At 41.3% G+C, this 26,506-nt stretch overlaps 1 protein-coding gene across 3 annotated transcripts in view; it reads right to left on the reverse strand.

The window, feature by feature from the left end:
* Positions 1-23,855, reverse strand: part of slc66a2 (solute carrier family 66 member 2) — a 36,040-nt gene extending 12,185 nt beyond the window's left edge. The window contains exons 1-5 of one of the 3 annotated variants that reach the window (XM_075449508.1): positions 23,784-23,855; positions 23,321-23,610; positions 21,305-21,438; positions 16,633-16,683; positions 3,780-3,996 (exon numbers count right to left, since the gene is read on the reverse strand). In XM_075449508.1, coding sequence (XP_075305623.1) covers positions 3,780-3,996; positions 16,633-16,683; positions 21,305-21,438; positions 23,321-23,523 — 605 coding nt within the window. In that variant the 5' untranslated portion in view covers positions 23,524-23,610; positions 23,784-23,855. Of the gene's footprint in view, positions 1-3,779; positions 3,997-16,632; positions 16,684-21,304; positions 21,439-23,320 lie in introns of all 3 variants that reach the window. The other 2 variants (XM_075449506.1, XM_075449507.1) reach the window with 2 other exon arrangements.
* Between the last annotated feature and the right edge of the window lie 2,651 nt (positions 23,856-26,506).

Below are 26,506 nucleotides of genomic sequence, written 5' to 3' on the forward strand. Positions count from 1 at the left end.
CCGTCCCCTGCAATGTGGAAGTGGAGCGGAAGCTGTTATACCGCCCATACTTTCTGTTACCAAGGTGACCACATTATGGGAAAATTCATCATCTGGCCAAGACTTTAAAATACCCGTCATTTAAGAGCTGTCGGTAGTCATTGATTAGTTTTTCTTCAAGGGGGAAAAACAAAGAGACGCCACCAACACTTCCTGTTGCTGCTAGGCTCGACAACAGAAAATAAATGGCTTCTCTTTAAAAAAGACATCAAGAGCAAACATAAGTGGGGAAAAATGCTTTCTTTACAGGCTTCAACAATAACACAGGGAAATAATCCATAATGGAAGAAGAACACACACCAATTTATCCCTCCGCAGCAGCCGAAACTCGCTTTAAAGGGTACAGCTGTGATCAAAGGCATCCTCCAATGCTACCAGCTATGTATTCAAACATGTCCAACCTGACAGGGTGAAGGTTTCCAACTCTGCCTGCGGGCCTGTCGACATGCTTTCTGAAGCAGTGTATATAACATCTGGCTGGAGGTGTCATGGAGAGCAAGCCTCAACAAAAGGTGATCAAATAGATCAGCACACACACACTAGTAATGTCAGAGAAACCAAAGCTGACCCAACTATAAACTATAGGCAGCTCTGAAGGACAATGTAGATGGAAGATAAAGTGTGGGGAGTGAAAGAAGTGCAGGGAGTTTTTGAAGAAATTACAGATGAGACGGAGAGGGGATGGAGAGGCCCAGCGTGGGAGCTGTCATGGCCGGTTAAGTGGACAGGCCGCCCTGCTGGAGCTCTGTTATCCGTCCGCAGCAGAAAGCCAACCAGCAGAGAGGCGGGACACACACAGCCAGAAGGCTTTTGATCAGGCATGTTTGGCTTTTGTGGAAAATCTCACACTTTCCTTCATTACAGACATTATCGCTTTAATCACTCCAATTATTTGTACCAACTTTAATGACTTTACTGTATCTGCTTTAATGATATTGCTGAATTCCACTGACGCTTCATTAGTTTTCAAATGAAAGTGTATGTACCTCAGAGAGCTATTGTATTGGATTTTAAAACTGAACGTATTAAAAAATAATTATAATTAAAAAAAAAAAAAATTAAAAAAAGATCTATAAAACATCAGAGCCTCTAATTACAGCCTGCCATAATGAGCCAAAATGACACATTAGCAAAAGATGGATCCAGGCAGAATACCTCATTAACATATTGACTTTTCAGGTGGAACTTGAGTGGGCCTATTGTCGTGTAAACTTAATAAATAGCTGTCAGGAGCCCCCTACCTTTCTTCCTGCCAGAAAGCTGCCAGAAAGCTTAATAGGCATGCGTCAGTGTTAATGATCATACATGAGACAATGTAATCATCACAAAGGCACTTTAGTGTGTGACAGTGCAACACCTTCAGAGCTGCCAGTGATGGAAGTGGCACTCATTAACAAAACATTACTCATCATTACTCAGCAAGACTTTATCATTGATGATGGAGACGATAAAGGCTGTTTAAATTTCCATCCGACCGGCTCTCGGGCCTTAATAGTTGGGGAAAGAGAGACTGAATGGTCAATAACCACTCTTCAAAGTCTGTTTATTTGTTTCGGAAACTTGGGAGGAACAATCGTTAATTACTCTGAACATTTGGTCCTCATCAGGTCCTCTGAATGCTGGCTTTTTCCCAGCCTGCAGCTTAAATACAGCGTTGATGGAGCTGCTTATCTACATGCAGTCTGTCTGACGAATGTCTGAGAATTTAACCGTATTAATCAAAAATAAGTATATTTTTCCCCCAAAATAAAGAGTTTTTGATTCTGTTGTTAAAACCCTATGACATGTGGTCATGTGAAAAGGAAAGTACACCCCCTTTCTATCACTAATGTTTTACATTTCAGGACACGAACAAATAAACTACTGGAAAATGAGGTAGATAAACCTCTGATGAACAACAACACACGACATATTACACCGTGTAATTGTTTACTTGATATAAACTAGATGCAGTGGCAGTATGCGAAGAACTACATCCACTTTTACAGCTTCCATGGGAATTAAAAGGGTAGGCAGCACTCAGTAGGGCTAATCAAATGCATTTTATCAACTGATCGTCACCTCTACAACAGCTAAGGTTTAGGCAGTTTGCTTGTAGGGAACATTCAGGTGTGTGTTCACACAATACCAAGGAGGAAAGACAAAATAAGAAATTGTTGCTGCCCATCAATCTAAGAAGGGATATGAGAAAGATTATTCAGAGATGGAAAACATTCAAACAGCTGCCAGTCTTCCCAGGACTGGACATCCCAGCAAGTTCACCCCAAAGTCAGGCCGTGCAATGCTTAGAGAAACTGTAAAAAGACAACAACCAAGAGCTACATCTCAGACTCCACAGGCCTCAGTCGGCATGTTAAATATTAATTAACAATTAGAAAAAGACTGAACAAGTACGGCTTGTTTGGAAGGGTTGCAGGAGAAAGCCTCTTCTCTCTTAAAAGAACATGGCAGCACAGCTTCGGTTTGTAAAGTCACATCTGAACAAACCACAAGACTTCTGGAACAATGTCCTTTGGACAGATGAGCCCAAAGTGGAGATGTTTGGTCATAAAGCACAGCAGCACGTTTGGAGGAAACCAAACACAGCATATCAGCACAAACACCTCACACCAGCTGTTGAGCACGGTGGTGGAGGGCTGATGATGTGGGCTGGTTATGCAGCCACAGGACCTGGACACCTTGCAGTCAATGAGTCCACCATGAACTCCTCTGTATACCAAAGTATTCCAGAGTCAAATGTGAGGCCGTCTGCCTGACAGCTAAAGACCTCAGCCTGACAGAGATGCTGTGGTGGGACCTTTAGAGAGATGTGCACAAACAAACTCTGCAGAACTCAATGAACTGAAACGAGACTGTAAAGAAGAGTGTGCACATCCACGTCAGAGACCGATAATTGCTGCTGAAGTTGGATCTGTATGCTGTTTGAAAGCAGAGCGAATGGATGATGCAGGCTTATTAGTCTCTGATTTACAACAGAAGTGATGTACACTTTTGTGCAATAATTACTTCAACCCTAACCCTGATTTAGAATTGTATCACTTTTAAGCAAACAAGTAAATTTTTAAAAAAAAACAGACTTTAGAGTTAGGCTATGAGACTATGTAGAAAAAAAAAACAAGCCCCAAACAAGAAAAGTGATATGACACTTCAGGTAGAGGAAAAGCCATCCCAAACATCCAACCTAAAAACAGCAGAGACAAAGATGAAGCACTTATCAGGAGGTATAGAACCACAGAGCCACAAACCAGAGCTGCAGTCTTCCTGAAAAAAAAATCCCCCGGCATGTGACAGCTCAAACAGTGCGACTGTTATTAAATAACGTCAACATCTATGAACACCTAGCGACACAAAAAAAGTTTGCTCAGCACATTTGGTGTGAAACTTGCCAGGGCTCCTAGGCTGAATGTATAGTCCTGACAGAAATGCACAGGAAGTGTGACGTTACAAGGGGCAAAATGAGTGCAAAATAAGGGGAGATGACATTTATAAACAGCAACCTGAATGCCTGTGAAGATGCCAAAATACTGATTGACTAAATCGCTCCAAACCTTTAGAAATGCGTCAGAAGAGGAAAATACTAGCATCAAAGCGATTCAAATCACATACCATTGTAGCCTTTCAGTTTAGGCGTACATGTTGCTCTTTACATCCACACCTTTGCAAAACACTCATCTCTGCTGCACTAATACCAAAAAAAAAAAAAAAACTAAGTTCTATACTGACGTGTATTAAATCTGTACCTCATGCCTTCTGTGGATTTATTCTGGTAATTGCAGTAGAGCTGTGGCGTGCCCAGCATTGCTTCGGTGAATACAGCTAGGAAGCCCAGGGTCTCCACAAACAGCGCAGAGTCCAGGAGGAGGTAGGTGATGTAGGCCGCCACCGCGGTGAAGGACAGCACGCACAGCACGTAGTCCACGAAGTAACTCCACGACCAGAAGTAGCTCCAGTCAAAGTCTAAAGAGAAAAGATATCAGAAAACCACATATTAGACCAAGGAAATAAACATTTTTAACAGGGCAAAGTGGTTACAACCAGCAGAGTAACAGGAACACTATTCCTAGAAAAAAAATGGCCCTACCGCTCTATTTTACAAGGGCATATTTTACAATCTCATTCTTAAAAACTTGATTTTCTAGTTTTTTTTACCCATTACACACTTCAGGTATTGGCGGTACGTGTAAGCGTGGCAGCTTAAAAACAGAACACATAACCCGTTGTAGCTACGGGGTAGCAAGTCGTCAAAAACACTGGTGGCTAAACTCATCGTCACTTCTCAATTTCCAGAATTAGAACTGCGTTGGGTTTTCTGCTTCATCTGCTCACTAAAAGAAACATTAGCTCCATTACTGTGAAACATTTCAAACACCTTCACACGTGAGCTGAGAAGTTTCACACCTCTCCCACAATCCCCTTCATGTATTCAGAAAAATACAACACAATATGTTGCTGCTACAAATATCTGTGCTGCGCTCCTTTTGGAGCTTCAAGGTCTTAGACGGCGGAGGTTTTACGAAGGGTGAAGGATGTGAGAAGCCCAGAGGGAGTGTGGCAGGTAGCAAAGGTTGTGGTATCTGGATGGGTATCTGGACATTGATGAATGATTTAAACCCTGTTATCAGTCCCAACACCTCTTGTGTGCATTCTTTGTCCGTGGAAATCATTCGATAAAGATTATGAGCACAACAACACTAGCCTCGTATAATAAACAAAGCCAATAACAACAATATCTCAAGGCTGCAATGTATCGATTGCTTCAGGCTTTACTTAGACAAAAGGAAACAGCTACAATATGAAACATAAGCCACTTTTACCACAAATGTCTTTGATTACCAAACAGGTGCCACATATACTTGGGCTGTAAAAACAGTAGACACACTGCTGCTGGTTTCAGGAGAGCAGACGAGAAGAGTTAACATGAAAATCTAATCATGGCTAAGAGCAAAAGAGTACTGCCGTATCTTTAAAGGAATTTGTACAAGCTGCAAATGCAATAGAGCCTACTCGCTTAATCATGTTTGGATGAAGTTTACCATATCGAGAAGGGACATCTGAGCCCTCCGAGGAGGCCGACAAAAAACACTATCAATACAGAACTCCAGCTGTTGTATGGCTTACCCTCTCCATCGAGTTTAATGCACAAACCTATTCTTTTTAAGCCTTGATAAAATCAAATATGAAAGAACACCAATTTTTATGACATTTGACAACATGCATGGTGACTGATTCTGACATTTAGATGGCATTTCTAAAAGAAAAATGCATGTCAGCCACGTACGTGTGCAAGCTAATGCGGCTTTCCAATACTGAGCCAATCCAATTGTTCCTTTATGAAAGACGAGTTAACTGAATCCAATAAACAGGACCAAATGAATCTAAAAGAGCCATTCAAATCAGGTAACAGCCTTCTGTCAACCTGCCACACACTATTTACAATGCAAAACCATTCAAGTATCTGTAAATGGGAACACTTGCATACAGAGAACAAGCAAACAGGACTTTGTTTTTTCTTCCTTTTTCTCTTCAAAAAAAAAAAGGTACACTGGGATATGTATAAGTTTTAAATGCTAAGAATATTCACTTACAGCTGTAATACGTACTGTAAAGCAGCATTTATATAGTAGGTGCCTGGTGCGGAGCCATGCTTGCAGCAGTCAGAGAACTGTAAATGTGGGTCAGCTCAGCACCGAGCTGCTGCTGCCTGATAACAGTCAAACACAGCCGGAAACTATCAAGAGCAGCATTCAATGCCAAAATGGCCCACAAAAGGCACAATACACGAAGCACAAAGCAGAACATATGATATGCCTTATGTACGGCTCCAAGTCATGATAGTATTAGCTGAACAGTATAACAAACACACATATATGAATGGCAGTTGGCAAGAAACACAGAAAACATTTACACAGTTAGCTTTGCTAGCTTGCGGGCTATTAAGCTAGCTAATAGCAGTTACAGCAGCAGCAACTGTTACAGTTAAAATAAAGTCCAATGCTAAACATGCGATGAATAGCAAAACATTTGCATTGTGACATTGAATTTAATAGGTAAAAATTCTGAAAGCAGATTATCAGCTTAAAAACTGCAGCTAAGACATTAGCCACAGCAACAATGGCGCTAAAGTTGGCTTCACTTTTATGATGCTTATTCATCTAATGTTGGCTTGTTTTAACAAATGTATGTCACATTTTGCAACAAAACTAGTAGAGTATCTTAAAAATGACTGTCTTACCAAATACAAACTCCCTTCAGTCTATGAACTATTGACTTAAAATATGGAAAATTTGTCATCTAACTGAATTTTCCTTTACAACACGTAAGCTTTTCCCCCCCTTCTTTATTAAAAAAAATTATTGTTACACACTCAAATTTTGGTTTTTGATCTATTTTCTCACAGAGTCCATTTCTTTTTTTAAATTTTTTTTTAGGGGGCCTTTTTTTATGCCTTTATTGTATAGTACAGTGGAGAGAGACAGAAAGCAGCAAAGGGCCGTCCGATGCGGGATTCGAACCGGGGCAAGCTGCAGCGAGGACTATAGCCTCTGCACATGGGGCGTCTGCTGTACCCACTACGCCACAAAACCGCCCCACCCGGTCCATTTCTAATTGGAAAAGTATCTGCAGACTGTACGTGCACGAACACAACTTTACCTTCGGGGCTTCTTTTTGTTAATTTCTCTCCCACATTCTTTAAATGTTAAGCAGTAAGGGCTGGGGAAGCATCACCTTAACGCGGTAAAGATACTTTTTAAACATTTGCAATTAATTTAGATGGCCAGGGATTCTGCGATACCTTTTCATACAACTGCAGTCGCCTGTGGCCAAATAAAACAAACAGAAAAAAAAAAAAGAAAAGGGAAACATTGGGCTTGTTAGGTGCTTTTTAATTATTTGTGCAGTCTCAACTTGTTAGTTGAGCAAAAAAAACAAAACAAAAACAGAAAAAACCCTCTTGTATCAGAAGTGGAGTGTGTCACTCCATTTCACACTGACCAGTGAGATGCTCACAGCAGTGCACCTCAGCTACTCCCAGCCATACTCCCCCTCTCACCTTGCCCCGGGGAGTTCTCCTCTTCCTCTTTAATCCCCTTGCTGCGTAGCAGCAATGATGGCACTGTGTAGGAACAGACTGGAGTTACACTGGACTCCCTGTGGTGGCCACACTTCTCTAAAATCCCACACAGTCGTGGTACACTGGAAAATCCAATTAGCTAGCATGCAAACAGAATTCCTTCAAAAATAAAGTATAATAATATATTCTTCTGTATGTCGTACAAAAAAATATAATTAACTCCAACTAATGCAGTTTTTACACCTAAAGTAGCTTCTTTTTTTTTTTTTTTTTTAAATGAGGATACACCTGTCAAACAAGCCAATTAAACCCCATTCACATTGGACGTTGCTGGTTGCAGCATGGTTACCATTGGTGCTCTACGGGCCACAATGCATTAGTATTTTTCAATGTTTTTTCCTCCCAGGAGACAAGCCTGTTACCAAGCAACATGAAGGCATGACACTGTGCTGCATCCTAAGAGCAGGCCCATTGCAAATGGGCTTCGTGTTCTGCGCTTGTACATGTGCACATGTATGCATTACACAACATGGACTAAAGTTCAACAAGTAAAATGACATTCCAGCTATCATTTTGCAGTTCCAATCAAAATGATTTCAAATGAAAAAAAAAAGAAAATCAGCAGTTTTAAAACTATTGGCTTTCCATCACGAGGTCAGATCGACTGTCACTTTATCTTGGCATGCAGAACAGACTGCTGCCTCTGTGTTTTAGGTTTAAAGCTCGTGTTTTAAACGGATCGTGGCACATGACTCGCTCAGGAACCTTCCAAAGCAAAGAAGGAAAAAACAAACAAAGAAAAATATTATTCCACCAGACCCCAGAACTCTTACCTTGGGCTACAACAAATAAAACAACACCAACTACACTGGGCATCGCAAGAGGGACAGGAACTTCCCAAACTGTACCCCCCTAATGTACAGTACATCAAGACCACAGAAGTTTTTACAAGAATCTCAAAAAGCCCGTTTCTTCCCTTGATCCCATGGCCATTTTGAAAACTTCAGCAGAAGCAGTTAGTATCATAATTAGGCGCCATTTTTACAAACCGTACAAAAAAAAAAAAGTTCACATTTAGCTACAGCTGCTAACTATCAGGAACTGGTATTAACAGGTATAACCCTGTTAATAAAAGTTTAGATGTGAAAAAAAGAGAATAATTTCAATCCAACTTTAAACTGGAAATAGCACAAAGACAGCATTTCGAGGACTGAAAGTTTATCCCTCATAATCTCAGTTTGAATTTGCCAACAAAGCAGTTTTAGGAAGAACAGAGGGCTGGATTTTATCATGCAGCCCCACAAGATGTTCTTCCTCTGAGAACATGTCCGTGCTTCAGCTGAACTCCTATTCCCTGATGAAAGACCTCAGTGAGCAACAGCTGGACACTTTGAAACCTTGTTATTAAATAAGATGAAAACTCTGCAAACCTTCTTTTTTTTCCATTCAGAAAAAGAACGACGCAGGAGGGAGCACAGCCTCCATTCACAAATAGGCCCTTCCACAGTGTTCAACTCGTCAACCTCTACAGCAAACTCGGAACAACTGCCAGTGAATATACAGAGAATTAAATGCCTGAAATGATTTCATTTGCATCATTTTGCACGACAATATAAACAGGGTCATATCGAAGTAGCCTCAGCTGACGGTGTCTCACTTTTGGGCTGTGTGGAACCACAGAATAGTGATCTCAGAGTAAAACTCGCATCACTGCGGCAACACGGAACAGGTGTTTGAAGTTTTCCTTGATAAAAGTGTGCAAATCGTATTGTGTGCTTTAATTTGTCAAAGCATGATTTTGATGTGCAATGAAGCTGTAGAGTAGCCTGGCTGACGCGTCCACATCTCAATGAGATGGTGGTCTGGGAACTAGGTGTGCATTTTCTCGTATTTGAGGCGTGGTTTACGAATGCCTAGAGCCGTTTATTGGGCGCTACGAATGTCTATCAAATGGCGTCTGGTTCTTCCCATGCTGCTTTGCGCGCGATTCATAGCCAATTGTATCACTTATACCAGATGACGTATGTAGAGCGATAGAAATTCGACTAGGAAGAAGAAGAAAAAAAAGTAAAATAAAAGTAAACTTGCGTTCTAAGCTACTTAAAGGGGAACTCCGGTAGCCTAGCAAGCCAGACCCGTACAGAAAAAAGCTGTACATGGGTCTAGTGACACTGGATAGCAGTGTGGGCGGGATAAACGGCTGTCTGTTAAGTTCAACACCACGCAATAGGATGGCGCAACAACCAATCAGAGCGATGAAGAAGTTTTACGTAGTCAACGCGACGGAATGTACATTGTGGTCAGTAGTCTATGGCCTGAAAAGCTGATTTCTCTTAAGCTCTAAACTCTGTAAACTTTAGCAACATTTGAAACATTTTCAGGCGAGAAAGTAGTCGTTTAGACCCCCAAGGTGTTGAAAATCTGACAAAATACCGGCTGTTTACAATTTTGTTCCCACGAATTCGGCGCTGCTAAAGCTAGCCGCTGTGAGCAACGCACTTCCGGTTTAGCCGTTTTGACTACTCTCGTCCCGTTAACGGAATTTGACCGTTCAAATGCCTTACCGGAGAGTTTTGTCAGCTCTGAGACGAAGATCGGCCCGCTGTCTTCGGTACATCATGCTCGCAATTGACTGGGGATTGCTCTCAGATGTAAGTTTACTTCGTTTCCCTATAAATCTAAAGAGAGTTTTTTTTTTTAACCTCTCTCTGGAACTACACACTGAAACGTCGCATCTCTGTCGTCACTAGGTAGCCCGGCCTCCGACCCCGCTCCTCACGATTTGATTGGCTCGATTAAGTTTTGATTTGGAACCTTGCAAAACGACCACAAGTGACTAGACTAGCCCCGGAGCAAATTCCATTTGCGGCCGCTAGGGGCGTCTAGATTTCTAGGCTAGAACTCCGGGGCATTTGAAGCGCAATCCCATTGCTAGAAGTTGTCAAATACTGACAGTAGGACACAGACAGGTGCAAATCGGCGCTCCCTGTGCGGCGATTGCGCTGTTTGCGCAGCATGTCATGCGAGGCTAATACGTGGTGGCTAAGGGGCAAGTGCTAAACCTTCCACGTAAAACAACAACTTGCACACTGCAGAAACGTCACACCACTTTATAAACCATCCGACAATAAAGTCACAAGCCTTACCATCAAAACCATATGCATGGTTCTCACATTACTGGCATGGGGACGTTACAAAACAACTTTATAAACCGCATGTCACTTACCTCTTGTCGGTATGCGCGCGCATGTGAAAGCCCAAAAGAGTCAATGGACGAAACTCCCATATACAAAACAATTATCTTCTCTAGAAAAGCTGCGTTCAAGTATTTAAAACATTACAACAATATTGCTGGGCATGTATTGTTGTTCACATGCGCGCGCATACCGGCAACCGGTGAGTGACATGCTGTTTATAAAGTTGTTTTGTAACGTCCCCATGCCAGTAATGTGAGAACCATGCATATGGTTTTGATGGTAAGGCTTGTGACTTTATTGTCGGATGGTTTATAAAGTGGTGTGACGTTTCTGCAGTGTGCAAGTTGTTGTTTTACGTGGAAGGGTTAGCACTTGCCCCTTAGCCACCACGTATTTGGCTAGCATGACAGGCTGCGCAAACAGCGCAATCGCCGCACAGGGAGCGCCGATTTGCACCTCTCTGTGTCCTACTGTCAGTATTTGACAACCTCTAGCAATGGGATTGCGCTTCAAATGCCCCGGAGTTCCCCTTTAAAACACTTTCTAAGGCTGCATAGAACGGTAACGTTGTGTCCGCTGCCATTTTGGATTAACACTCTACAAGCTTCGGTGTCGCGCATAGACGTTGTCATCGTCTTGCCCCCTCCCCCCGTTCTGTGATTGGTTCCCAAACTCAGGCAAAAATAAGGGCGGTGGTTTCCAGGCTGCCTTTGCAGTGAGAATGAAATCGCGCTAGCTGTAGAGCTGAATAAACAAGAAATCCAAGTAAAGATGGGAAAAGTCCGGAAAAACTGCAGTTTCAAGGTTTCATAATAACAATGAGGCTTGATTTCTCAAGACAAGGGTTCATATAGTTTGTTAGTTCAGCCCAGTGAGGTTTGTTTTTCCCTTCACTGCAAACAGGGATCTGCTGCTGGCAGAAGAGTAACAGAGTCGGTTAAACTTTTGTCTGCGCCCACAGACGGTCCCGCCTGCAGAGGTTTCCCAAACTCAGTTTAGCAAACACAACTCAACTTTATGCCTTGGCTTACTGTCATAGATCCTCTCCAAGTGACATCACGGCAATAATAAATAATGAATGGAGGAGTTAAAACAAGGAGCATTTATTTTCGAGCTCTCCTCAGTCGCTTTGCTATTTCAGAGTACAAAGCTCGTTTATCTCGTGACAATTATTATTACAGGTCACGATCTCGAGAAAACAAACAGAGAAATTAAGTCCTCATCATGCAAAAATGAGCTCTGTTGTTTGGAGGCAACAGAATGATCAACTCCTGGATCCCCTTTTAGGGATTATAATTATTATTGGAGCATTTTTCCTTTGCCCTTAAGTAAAAGCTGCTCTGTGCCTTGGCAGCTGACATGAGGGGCTCTTGGCCAATGACTTCAAATGATAACATGCAGCAACTTGCACGACAGAGCCGAAATGAAACTGAAGGTGTCCAAGAGGAAAAGACCCCATCACCGACATGCCAGCATGGGCTGCAAACTTTTTCTCTCGCTGAAAAACACGCGTTTCTTTGCGATACCGTTGCACTCCGTTCCAAATCTCCCCTCAAAAGCCCATTTTATTGATTTTTTTCTATCAGAAACAGGCTCTCCTGCTCCCTGACTGGAACAAATGCTAATATTTCAGAGACAAAGTGTGACTCACAGCTGGAAGACAGAAACCTGAAGGAGCTGAGAAAGAATAAGAAAATGGCTGAGAAACATTGGAGCTACTCTAGAGGGGCTCTAAAGTCTCCATCTGGCTTGCTTTACGGTTTGTTCGCCGACACTAATTCGTTTTTCTACGGCTGGAAATTCGGGAGAGAGAGAAAAAAAAAAAAATCCAATCAGTTTTTGCCTTCAGGACCTGAAAATAAATATTTGACTCAACCAAACAAAGCAAAACTTCTCCCGCTGTCATTGGCAAAAGTTCTTCTTCAGACGTTTCATCTTAGAAATCCTTTTACCCCCACCTGAGCGATCACCAATATTTCTGATTGAGCCGCACGGATTGAGCCGCACGGTTACAGGACGTGATCTCAGCCACCCGATTAAACATTATTAAGTGCGACGTCTCAACAGAAAAATGTTCACAGCCAGTTAGAGATGCAATAAAGCCTTATTTGGCCAAATAGGAAGTTTTTTTTTTTTTTAATTATTATTAAAAGTCAACCTCACTGTGAATTTCTGTCTCGGTACAAATGTCCAGCTGTTAGATGAAGCCGCCCGGTGTGATAATGACGCTGCTTTTATGAGAACAAATAAGTGCTACCATTAAGGCTCGAGGTAAAAAAGAAAAAGGAAAGGAACATGATGGCCAATCAGGGAAATGTACGGTTGAGATGAATTCCTGCTGCCTCAACAGTACCAATGAGTCACTGTAGGTCGAACAGGTCGCTGCAAACCAGCTTGGTGCGTTTTTAATACCAGGAAAATGGACAAAAGTGTCGTGATTTGTTTTCAAATGTGTGAACATGTGCAAGCACATACTAAGAGGAAATGCAGTATAAAAGTCAAAAACAGAGTCGGCAACTCCATCAAGCTTGAAAGTCAACATTTGGTAGGAGCGCCTTCATTCTTCGGCACAGTCTTCAGGAATAGTTCTCCAGGCTTCTCGAAAGAAAGAAAAAATTAAATAAAAAAAGCAGCTTTTTGGCTGCTTTTTCTTTCGTTCTCTGTCAAAATGATCCCACACTGCTTCAACGGCGCTGATTTTTAATCCGGTTCTTGTGTCATTTGGCGTATCTCAGCCTTTCTTCTTGATTCACCTTAAGAATATATCAAGGTTAAAGGATCTGTGTCAGCAGGACCTGGAAAAACTAGTCCCTGCATTCATCTTTAGTCGGCTTGATTACTATAACAGCATCTTTACAGGTCTACCTAAAAAGTCCGTTAGACAACTGCAGCTTATTCAGAACTCTGCTGCTCGAGTCCTCACTAAGACCAAAGAAGTGGACCCCATCAGTCCAGCTCTGAGGTCTTTACACCGGCTGCCTGTCCATCAGAGGATAGACTTTAAAGCTCTGATGCTGCTCTATAAAGCTCTGAACGGTCCAGGACCAGAATGCATCAGTGACCTCCTGACCCAGTATGAACCTTCCAGACCCCTCAGCTCATCTGGATCCGGTCTTCTATCAGTTCCCAGAGTCAGAACCAGACATGGAGAAGCTGCATTCAGCTTCTATTTTTTATTTTTTATTATTTTCTTATTTCTTTTAATGCCTTCTTGTGATTTTATGTAGCTGTGAAGCACTTTGAATTGCATTGTGTATGAATTGTGCTCTATAAATAAAATTGCCTTGCCTTGATTCCCCTCCTTTTTTTATCTATTGTTCTTATTTCTTTCTTTTTTGTTTAAAATTTAAATCATGCTTTTTATTTCTACTGTTTTAATGCATCTATAAAGCACTTTGAATCGCCTTGTAGTTGAATTGTGCTGTACAGATAAACTTGCCTTGCCTTGCCTTAAGAATGGCTTCATGACAGCCAGCTGTCCCTGGAAACCAGCCACAGGGGCTGGGCTGAAAATGAGAGAAAAGGCAGCCGATGCCCAAAGCAAAAGCTTTGAAAGACCTTCGGAAAGCTTGGAGAACAATTGCTCGGGAGTCCTGTAAGACATTACAATGGAGCGAAACATAAAGAAACGAGTATTTCACACAGTACTGCAGGTCACAGTCGTACTTTGTACAGCTTGTTTCTCCTGCGCGGCACATTCGAGCTTACAACCAAATACTGACAGTAAACCACGACATGCTGATGTTTGATCTTTCCACCCACAGATCAATGAGCAGGCCCAAAGCTGCGTGTACAGAACACGGCTTCCCTTTGGCTCCAATAACGCCTGGCAGGGCTCACTGATCGATGACCCTTCACAGGAGCCTAAGCCTCAGACTGAGCCGGCAGCACCACACCTGGGCGCTGAAAATGGAAATATGTAGATGCCAGAGGCAGCCTGAGCTGTGGGGAGCCACGATGCTAATGAAAACGGTCATTTTTTTTTGTTTGTTTGTTTTTAAAAAGCGGTACAAAACACCACTAATGCCAAGATATTTGTTCACAACAGAATTTCATAAAAGTATTTCCATTGTGTTACGACACAGTGAGCCAGATGTGCTTTGTGCCTTTTGGCTACATTCATACATTGTTTCCTACAGCCATCTAGTGTTCATAGCCAAGACAACAGCTCAGAGGTGGCTGCCTCTCAATTCTACTCTGCATTCTGCACTCAGAACACATGGCTCAGCAGAAAAAACATTCAAATTCTTTCCTTGCGTTTGCAGCAGTTTTAGTGTCAATATGCCCTCTTGAGCTCGACATTGTGGGACAGTAACACGCACGTGCATAAGAACCAGAGAGTAGCCTTCTCTGCGTTTCTTGCTCATCCATTTTATGTGCAGTCTTGCTTTGTAAGATCAGGGGCAGTTAGACTTTATGACAGGGCTTTACTGTCATTACAAAGACTTTTATTCGAGCAAGTGTTTTTAAATGGCCCAAACTTTACAATGAGCTGCACTTCAAGCCTCAGCTCGGTGAGGCAGAAAACATTTCTGTGTGTCAAAGTTGAAAAACACATAGACCGTACATGTTAACATTTAGGTGCCTGCATTTGATTTGAGTTTCCATACACATGCATCCTGAGTGCTAGGAAGTGAAGCTCATCAACAGACTGCACACCGTTTCATGTTTTTTGCCCATGTGACTGGGGAACGAAATGTGAAGCTGCCGTTGGCTGTGAAGACTGAAGGTATAAATAAAGTCACATCACTTAAACACAGGATCATTTGGCTATTTTTTTATTTATTTATTTTTCCCCCCTCTCTTTAGCTCTTCCTACAGTTGCAGGTTGTAATACCCCCATCATAAAAACAAATCTCCCCGTGAATCCTGCACATCTACAGACGGGAAGTCGTTGTCATGTTAAAGAGGCAACAAAGACACGACGAAAAAGCCCACAAAAATGTCAAGGGACCACAAAGCAAAGTGGTTTGGTGCAGGGCTGGACTGGTTCCTCAGCCCCCGGGTGCTCCAGGGCAGCCTAATGTTTCGGGTAACTTTTGACCGGCGCTGCTGATTGGCTCTTGGAGGGATTTTAAATAATGTCGTCAGCATAGAACAGCTTCAACCCCGTTGTGTTGGGGAGTTTTCTCTGTCTTCCACGATATTTCTGATGGATTTAGGTCAGGAAAAACCTATTTGAGTCCAATTGAACATGCACATGGAGGAGAAATTCCACTACCAACTGCATCATCTGAGTGTGTTAGGCCTCATTTAAAAAAAAAAAGAAAAATAAATTGTTTTAGACAGTTTCAGTCAGACTAATGTATTTGAACTATATAATTAATCTTTTTTTATATAACACAATGCAAATGTACTAAGACTATCGGACACTCGAGCCTTTTATTCGGTCTGTAAAAAGTTAAGAGGACCCGACGTTCGCAATTTGCAATGTCTGTAAGGTGAAAATAAGCTGTGGAGGAACAATAACTGACACATTGCGCTTAACAAACTTAGCCCAACTCTTAAAACAGCATCACTCTGCTAATTTGACAGTACTAACAACCGCAAGGTTGCTCAAATTCAAGCTGGCGGCATCACACAGCCAGCGGAATTATATGTTTTACATTCGTATCTGCAATAAAATTAACAAAAGTAAATCCTTTATGAGGAAAATGATGGAATTCCAGGTAATGGGTGATTTTCTCTAGTTAGGAAAAGGTGTTTCCTAAACTTACACCGAAACTAAATGTAGTTCAAAACCAATTTAAAAGCCAGTTAGAAGACAATATTATTAGAAATTGACTTAGCAAGAATGAGTCATTGAAAAAAAAAGAAAAAAAAAGAAAAAAAAAGAAAAAAAAAAAGGGGGGGGATTTTGTACATTCACATAGTAGAGCATGACTAAGCACGCAACTGTGAAAGGATGGGTAAAACGTAAGCATTAATTAGATAAGTCGCAACCGGAACTGTGACTTAGAACTGCATTGTCAACAGATTCATTGCATGCACAAACAAAGCATGCATAAATCATCCTCCACTTGCGCTGAGGGTGTCAACTAACATGCACTGAAAGCGTCAAAGTCGTGGCTACAAAAGAAAAACAGTGAATATGTTGTAGGACTCAAAACCACAGATGTAACAACAGAAAATACATGCAAGTGAAAGAGGCTCATGCGTGATTTAAGCATGTTGGGAGGCGGCGTTAGTCGTGATGGGTTAGTGTTAGCTGGGCTGCAGAAGGAGCCAAGCCGGCTCATGGTCATGCATGAGACACACGGGAGGGACGGGGGGATGAAACTATGACTGATGTTTCATGGCAGACACAGTAAGTTCTGTACATACCCAGAAAGAGCCTCTTAGGGATTCTCACCTCCTCGTCCTTACTGTCTGTCGCTAAAGACAAAACAAAAATAAAGGAAGGGAGGAAGAAACAAAAAACAGCTTGGTTTTCTTCATTTCTTTTCCTGAAACTAAAAGATGACCTGCGATGCGTTCGGTTACGGAACTTCCCATTTTAGGTCATAGTCAATGACTGCAACTACTCGTCCGGTTCCATTACTGAGCAGCATTGGTTTCTTGGTTATTTGGTACAACAGAAAAAACAGAAGGGAGCAGCTTTTCCATCAGCAGAATTATTTTTTTATATATATATATATATTTTTTTTATTTGTGGATAAGTTCACAAATCTCCTTTGTGGAATTTATATATATATATATATATATATTTGGCATCAATGCAATTTCAGGGCTTAAAGGGTCTTACCATTTTAGAGGGGAAAAGGCTGATGTTTAACTCCACTTATTCAATTAAATTTTGGTTCAAATTAAAGTCCCTCAGACTCCTTCAACTGAATTTATTTGACTGATTTTTTTTAGGTTAAACTTTAATCTTAATGATAGCTTATGCTGCACTGCTGTTTGTCACAATAAGCCAACAACAGCTCCGTTCCCCATAATCACCCCTTTGACTCTTAAGCTTTCACTCTTGTGTGACATTATGGGATTTCTGCAGAACTTTAACCTCAAGGTTATTATACTGCCAGTAAACTGCATATAAATGTGATAAGAATGTTTGTAAGTAACTTATTTTAACAAGTTAAGATTTCATTAATTCAAAGGTTAAAGTAAGCAATGAAAATTTACTGCATTTACAACCAAGAAACTTAAGTCAGCATCCTTGCTCTATAAAGATTCAAAGTTAGGTTTTCGTTACTGATTAGTAATTATGAACAATGACTTTCTGCAAGATTTCAGCCTTTCTGATAAGTTCACAAATCTCCTTTGTGGAATTCATCTCATCTTTGGTGCACATGTGATTGGGTAACACTTCCCAAAGGGCTTCTTTTTTTTTCCCAAGCCACAAAACTTTGAAAATTGTTGTCTATAAAGTTGTGTCTATCATGTATCTATTTAATGAAATTTTTAATTGGAAAACTAACATTTATGACCAGAAGAATTATGATCATTCAAGCTCTTAAATGCACTGCGTAAAAACAGTTATACAGTTCATTTAAACATGCTTAAGGAAGGATCGCCACCAGTTTAATTTATTAAGCAAAGCTAAGCTAACAAGACACAAGCTGTTGTGGTACGTTTCCAGTGATCTAACTTTTGGTAAGATATATTTTGTTGAAATGTCAAAAGTGCTGCGAGAGACTTATAGAGAAAATGAGTTTTCTTCAAAAAAATTAAAATTAAAATAAAAAATGAAGCGGGTCATTATAATCATATGAAGTAGGAAGGATTAGGTTACACTCAGTGTTAGCCTTAGTTAAGGCTAGCCGTTAGCTTTAGCTAAAGTTAATTTAGCCACTTTTGAATTTACATTTAATTTTTCAGAGCATATCTTGAGTCTTTTGACAAAACATCAGGATCTGCCCCGAAAAAAAGCTGACAGCCTCCTGAGCTTCCATTTTTAAAGGAAACTAAATGTGTAGGAGCAAATTAAATAAAATGGTCCTGCTAAAAGCTAACTAGCCTAGCACAGCAGGATTGTAGCCTCATCTGTTTCCGGACGTTAACTTTGTTGCGTTAGGAACTTTGAAAACAAATAATTCAATATTCAAATTTCATGATGAATCTGTTAAGGTTGTTATCATTATAACCAATGCAACACAGTTTGTCTACATATGTATAAATATGAAAATGTACGCGTTGCCTGTAAATATCAATCCTTCCTTATTCCGTTTGTCTATATTCTGCCTGCTAAAGTCATTAGTTCCATATTGAATAGGTTTTTTGTTTTATATAACCAATACAACACAATCTCTGCACATTCACAAACACAGAATTATGTATATCCTATTTTTTTTTTCTGTCTTACTGTCCTTGCTGCTGTAACATTATAAATTTCCAAAGGTGGGACTAATAATGGAAATCTCATCAAGTTTTTTTTAAATTTGATATATAAGTGGTTAGATCTATTTAAGTGTCTAACTAATCCCTTTCAGACAAAAATAAAAAAAAGTGTCTTTTCATATCACAAGATGACTGACACCAACCACTCTTAATTTATTTTGTATTTAATTTCATTTTAGATTATTTGTTCAAAACCCATCCTCCCGACCCTGAATTTTATTAGGCGGTATAGAAAAGGACATAACTTTAAGTCGACAGAAAGCCGAACAGGAGTCAAGGACACCTTTTTTTTTTTGTTTGTTTACGGACTCACACCAGCTGTCAACACCAATGCTTTATTCTCTGGACAGAGTGCATTTTGCTCTGTTCCACTGAGTTTAGTTAACAGTATCCCCATTATTTCAGAGTCTCCGTTCAGGCACACAGCGAGTGCTGTCATCTGACATCCAGCTTCTGCACATTGGCATTCATGATTTACCCCCCCGCCCAAGACCGCCACAAGGAAAGGAAACGAATCTGAGCATCCAGTCTCGAAGCAGGACTAAAAAGTATGTGCAGCACTGCACACAACACAAGGTGCAGACTTAAAATGCAACACTTATCAAAGAGCAAAGGGCTGCCCCATGACCTACTGTAGTGTACGCAGGAGTAAAATATAGAATGTAATGTTTCCACTTGTGGTTTATTGAGTAACTCTTGGAGTTACTCAGTAACCTGTTAGGAAATACGGCTTTCCGTGTTTACATTGATAAAGACAGATTAGTTTTACTCTGTCATTTCTTTCGGGCACAAAACAACCTGCAAGAATATGGATGCCCCATTGATTTTTGTTGTCCAACTTTGTTTAAAAAACAAAAGCAGTGAAGCACCCTTCTAAAACTCTAAATCTACATTTGCCTTAATCACATTACAACATCTGGCATTGAGGGGTATTATCCATAATAAGGCTGGAGCGGTGAATCAGACATCTGCCAGCTTATTGGACAGGCCTCCATGATGAAAGGATACGGTAATAAAAAAGAAAGTGTCTTTTGAAGGAAAAACATGCAGTTCTCTCAAGCTTCAACGTGACACTGACATGATCATTTTAAACAGCTACACTGGTTCATTTCCTTGTAAAACCAATCATAAAGCAACAGTGAGGCAGATATGGCCTGTGCTGTGCATCAAGGTTAAACGGACAGTGCTGTGCAAAAGTCTTGAGCCACCCTTCATTTCTTTCTACTTCGCCAGGAAAACAGCAAATGGAAGCAGCAGTTTATAGAAATGTGTGAAACCATAGATGGAAATAGAAGTACAGGAGGCAAAAACAAAGCACAGAGAAAGTAGGGATGGGAATTGATAAGATTTTTACGATTCCAATTCCATTTCTGATTCTGCTTAACGATTCGGTTCTTTGTCGATTCTCATTTGGAGAAAAAGGACGACAAACCGGTCGATTAGCATCAACTTTGTTTAGTTTAGAAGTAACTCGAGTCATGACCTTACAAACCCTTACAAACGTCTATCCTGGCCTGGGTAATTGAACTCTTCCTGCTCTGGTGAAAGGAGAAGCTGGAGGTAGAGGTGAACTGGGGGTAGTACCACCAGCCTCTGGCTCTGAGCCAGTCAGGCTCTGTCTCTCATGATTTCATCTAAATGTAATGCCTGAGAAGGCATTCATTTAACCTTAACCGTTACTAACAGCAGCTTTTACAATGAGGCAAATGGTGCTAACATGATAGGCAGTGTTTGTTAGTTAGTTACCTGCAGTGTTAGCCGAGGACATGCTAACGTTGCTAACGTTGCTGGGTTCAGATTCACCAACGTTAGTCCGGAGCGGATCGAAAACGCGACATTCATTCATAGTTATTGCGTGTTGGTAGTATTTCCTCCCTTTGGTGAAATATTCACTTTGCAAGTTGCCCTGTTGTCGTCTTTTTTAGGGATGTGTAACCAAACTTTCGAGCGTTTGTACCGCTTGGGCGCCATGTTTACTGCTGGCTGCTGGCTGCGCTGGTGACGTCATTCGCGCCCACTGGAATTGATAAGGGAATCGTTTGCAAAATCTCCAAACGATTCCAAGGAATTGAAACACTGGGAACCGGTTCTCAACAAGAACCGGTTTTCGATTCCCATCCCTACATGAAAGTGAATATCTGCTCTGAGCACCTTTCTCCTCCAGCACAGCCTGAACCCTCTCAGACGAGCTTTCTGTCCTTTCTTTAAGGAATCTGCAGGAATAGTTCTCCAGGCTTCTTGAAGGACATCCCAAAGCTCTTCTTTGGATGTGGGCTGCCTTTTGTTGCGTTCTCTGCCAACATGATCCCACACTGCTTCAGTAATGTTGAGCTCCGGGCTCTGGGGAGGATTCATCCCTCCATCAGTATGTAAAAAAAGACTGTTTAGAGCTGTAGTTTCTGGTACAGTGGCCAACAGAGGAGGGTGCTGAAGTAAGAAGTCATCTCTATCTAACACACACACACACAAACTGTTTGGAAATGCTTACTTTCCTTCAACAAGAGGTGGCTCAAGACTTCTGAACAGCAAAGTGAAGACATGAAATCTCTCTCTTTTCTTTTCCTGAGGCTCAGAAAGCTGATCTACTTTGCATCGGGCCACAAGGTACAATGATCAGCCTCTCACACAGCGTTGGGAGCATCTGAGCGTTTCTCACCTATGAAGGAGCGCCTCTTGGTGTTGAGTTCCGTGGCCATGCGGACGTTGGTGCACAGGTTCAGCATGGTGAGCATGGTGCCGATCATGATGATGCTCTGCCACAGCAGCGGCGTCTCGAAGTAGCGGCCAAATCTGAGCAAGAAAGGAGAAAGAACGTCCTAAACTTTAGGCTTGAAATCCGGGTAAACAACGTGGACAGTAAGATGACTGAATTCTAGGTTTCAACACACCTGATTCAGATCAAGACATAATTCTTTCTGCATTTAAAGGACTCACTACTTTTATTTGAGTATTTTATTTGCATTTTACTGTCCCTGCTTTTGATCTTAATATTTGTCTTTTATCCCACTAGCACTGAGATTTTGTTGTAAATGTAAAGTGCGTTATAGATAAAATGTGTTCTTATTATTATCATTAAAGGGATAGTTCGCCTCTTTTGACATGAAGCTGTATGACATCCCATATTAGCAATATCATTTATGAACATCTTCTTACCCCCTGCTGCGTCCTGTGAGCAGAGTTCCAGCCTCGTTTTGGTGTTGATGAAGGTAGTCCGGCTAGTTGGCTGGGGCTTAAAAAACAAAGCGTTTTGCCTCTCAAAACAATATGCGTTCAACAGAGTAATACATTTGCATCACAAAATCGTTCACGAAAAAAAGTCAGACCTCACAATCGCTTGGTGCTATTTCTCTCTCCCTTCATATCACTGCGGGCTGTGTAAACTGTGCAGACCGAAGTGCCGATAAACACCGTAACAGGTGCGGCTGTCGCTAGGTAGCTGAACGCATTGATATGAAGGGAGAGAAAATAGCGCCAAGCGATTGTGAGGTCTGACTTTTTCTGAAGGGACGATTTTCTGATGCAAATGTATTACTCTTTTGAACGCATATTGTTTTGAGAAGCAAAACGCTTTATTTTTTAAACCCCAGCCAACTAGCCGGACTACCTTCATCAACACCAAAACGAGGCTGGAACTCGGCTCACAGGACGCAGCAGGGGGTAAGAAGATGATCAGAAATGATGTTGCTAATATGGGCATACAGCTTCATGTCAAAAGAGGCGAACTATCCCTTTAACAGGCTTGTGCAGAACTTAAAGGGGAACTGTGGTATTTTCAACATTAAGCCTCTTTTCTGAGTCACCGCTTTTTTGATGTTTACTACTGTCTCCGGTATTTGCCTAATTTTGATTCATCTCAACCTGCTTCAGAATGGCAAGTCATGTGCATGTCTAAAAAGGTCCGTAAAAGCACCATAAACGTCCGTTTTCAAAATAATCAACTCAGCGGAGTGGTTACTGGTGTGCACTGGTAATCCATATCAAATTTCGTTGCGAAAAGTTGCTTCTGTCGTGTTTTATTTGGCAGCTCGTTCATGCTCGCACTATTTTCTTAGCGGTGGCGGAGTAATATCAACGAACATCCAGTACAAAATGTCAAAAGTTGCTTCTGTCGTGTTTTATTTGACATTTTGTACTGGATGTTCGTTGATATTACTCCGCCACCGCTAAGAAAATAGTGCGAGCATGAACGAGCTGCCAAATAAAACACGACAGAAGCAACTTTTCGCAACGAAATTTGATATGGATTACCAGTGCACACCAGTAACCACTCCGGTGAGTTGATGATTTTGAAAACGGACGTTTATGGTGCTTTTACGGACCTTTTTTGGACATGCACATGACTTGCCATTCTGAAGCAGGTTGAGATGAATCAAAATTAGGCAAATACCGGAGACAGCAGTAAACATAAAAAAAGCGGTGAGGGGGGTTCTAAAACATTGCAGACGACTCAGAAAAGAGGCTTAATGTTGAAAATACCGCAGTTCTCCTTTAACAACCTTTTGAAGAGATCCATTTAATCTGAATCAGGTGTGTTGAAGCAGGGCAACATCTAAAACCTGCAGCACAGCGGCCCTCGAGGACCGACTTTGGACATCCCTGCTTTAGTTGATCAGCAAAAGAAAAGGAAAAAGAGTTTTGTCAACACATACGAGAAGCTGGACTGATGTGTTACCTAAAGAGGATCCGCAGGATGTTTGCCACCAGCAGGACCAGGCACACATAGGTGGAGAAGCCCTCCGCGTTCTGGGTCCGGCGGATGTCTCTGTACTGGGGGATGTAGGGCACCACCCCACCGAACATAATGGCACCAGCAGCGACCCACGCCACCAGGGAGTTGAACACGGACACAATCTGGTCGAACACCTCATCTTCCATGTTCAGGAGTGATGTCAACGGGCGTTCACTGGCTTTTTCGGAGACTATTATTCGGTGTGTGTCCTCCTCGTGTTCCTTGTGATGACTCTGAGAGAGTAAGAAGAGTAACATCCGTATTTTTTCTACGCATAATTGTTGGTTCTTGGGAGCTAAAACCACGACATCATAAGCCGGAGCCGCGACGACGACAAGCCCGGAGGGTAAAGTTACAATCCCCAGCCGAGAACAGTAAACAAAGAGCACATGAATATGGTAATTACTGTACGGAAGCGAAGGTTGTGCTCTCTTGGAAGGAGACAAGTCAGCTGAGCCGCTCACCGCGTCCCATTCCCTCGATTCAACACTTGAGTTGATGCTAGCGAGCGTTGTTTGAGCCGCGGCGCACAACTCACCGCAAAGATGTCCAAAAGGCTTCTAAAACCGTGCAAAAGGCCCAGGAATCATTAAATAAAATGGCGTTTTTGATCAGGTCCCCCCCGCAGTATTACATCTACTTCTCCACAGGCCGTGCCAACTGGTTACTCCGTTTTTTATTTTGTGGTCTTTCCTACACTTCCTCAAACGTCAAACGTCACGAGCCCAAACAAAGATGTTATACATCATCAAGATGGTTCACCCTCTACCCAACACTGCTTAACCTTCGTCTTGTGTTAGGGTCGGCACCGACCCGTTTTTGGGTTTTAAATGCATAACATAACCATATAAACTTGTTTATTGCATCAAGGCTTTATGACTTTGTCAGGAACCTCTATTTCAACAAAATAAAACAACAAAAAAAATTGTTTTCACTAAATTATAAACTGCTCTAGTTGAAATTAAGACCTTTGTGTTGTTAGGGTCGGTTTCGACCCAGTTATAAAAATAAGATTATAACGCAATAATTAGAGCCAAAACTGAAATCACAAGTTCACTGTCAGCCAACACACTGCTTTTCATTTTGTGTTTGTACTAAAGTTCTATTGCTGAAAAAAAGAGAGTTTTTTTTGCCTTTTTCTTGAAGTAAATATATGATGACATAACAACCTTTTATTTATTGATTCTCTTGAGGTTCATTTTACATTTTTGTTTTTATTGAAATTGAGGGGTATACTGACAAAAACAAGGCCCATGGGCCCACACCAAAAATATTAAAACCAATATTTTTATGGATAAAGAAGCCTAACAAGGTCACCAAGAGATGAGAAAACAAATTTGATGATGTTTGACCTCTTTGTATATGACACTTTTTACACTATGACACATGTACACTGGTATTTGAACCGACTATTACAAAAAAGTAGTTTTGTTGGTATTACTATGGTACTTTACTTATTTCATTTACTTAGAAACAGTAAAAATGTTGATGACCAACTCTGCAACTTGGGACTTAAATCAACTTCCCATACAATGAAATGCTTTTATCGAATTTTAAATCTATTTCACAGAACAGAGAGAAGTTATATTAGTAAACAAGAACATTTTTGATTCATATATGAAAAAGTATAGACTAATTTCGTGAGAAAAGTTAACTTTCTTTCAGTGGTAGCAAATTATATTTTGGAGCTAGCGGCCTAGTGGCCGTGGATGGTACTGCACTTTAAGGCACTTTTGTAATAGCTTCACTTAAAAAATATGTCAAAAATAAAGTTAGGCATTGGATGCAGTTGGAAGTAGACGTAATTTCAGGTCCACCCAACCCGGTACCCAAGTTACATCACAGCCATATTTTACACAGCATTGATATAGTCTCATGTTAAAATTCCCAAGAAACAGCTACGGACAACAGAGCTGCCTTGCCTTATTGGGATCCACATATTTACTTGTTTACTGTAAAACCTGCTGGTGTTGAAAATGATCTTTCGGTAGATGTGTCGAGTTCACAGTTCCAGACACCTCTCTTATAATGGTGGCCAAAAGATAATCAGATTGTTTTGGGTGGCATGGGCCTTTTTTTCTTCTTTTTAGGGTCACAATACCTTGAGGTACCAACCAACAGAGCTGTAGCCACACAACCACAGCTGTTTTCAATAACAGTAAATTGGCTGACGGACGGTCCACATACAAACACTTTTTTTGCCACTAAAAAAACCAACAACATTTGAATAAAAATGTGCAGTTGCTTGCCAAACGTATTGAGGAGTGGAAATTTTGGAGGAGACCTAATAAGACTTTCGTGGATGTGGTCATCGCTGCAGAACGGAGAGATCTTTTCGTTTCTGTTTCCTTTGATAGAGCTGCTTCACGCCCACACCGAGTGGAAAACCACTGCAATGATATCACCAGTCAGTGCTATCAGAAAAGCTGCTTGAACGTCGTACTGCTTAGCAGTGGAGTGGAGCTCACACATTAGATGGATGCGTTTGGAGGTGGTTTCGAAAATATTGAGAGAAACTAGGCACCACTTGTATATTGCGCATGTAGTTAGCTGTCACTGCGAAACTCGTGTTGTTCTGGTATACGGATCGAGATCTTAATTTAACTTTATTTTATAGAAAAAAGTCATTGGACTTGTGGTGGTGCCATGTCCACAGATTCTATAATACTATAGATTCGCAACTCACGGTGCATTTCCGGTTTCCAACGAGGCGATTTTGGTTGCAGTTCCACCCTCTTTCCACGTGGGGCGCTCAATTTTTGGAGACCAGAATGAATGGAGTCCTATGGAGCTATACGCCCTAGCGTGCCCTTATCTCAAGATATAATTTTTTCTCTAGTAATTCGAATGTTGTGTTCGAAAGAGGATGTTTAGAAAATACCCATGGCTGAGTTTTAGATTTTTAGAGCCACTCATTTGCTTAAAAAAAAGGATTTTAAGTGTATATGACGTCATACATAGCTTACGACCGGAGATGCCGCTTTACGGCAACAATCCTGCTTGTTGTTGGTCTCAAAGGCAGCAGCGTTTTCAAGGAAGAGCTGTAGTAAGAGAGAATGTGTGGTAACATAAGCGGAAAAAGTCCATCTTAATTCTGTTGTCGCTTGGTATGGAGCCAGCCGTCAAGCG

This window comes from Odontesthes bonariensis, chromosome 18 (genome assembly GCF_027942865.1).
Source record: "Odontesthes bonariensis isolate fOdoBon6 chromosome 18, fOdoBon6.hap1, whole genome shotgun sequence".
Taxonomy (NCBI): domain Eukaryota; kingdom Metazoa; phylum Chordata; class Actinopteri; order Atheriniformes; family Atherinopsidae; genus Odontesthes; species Odontesthes bonariensis.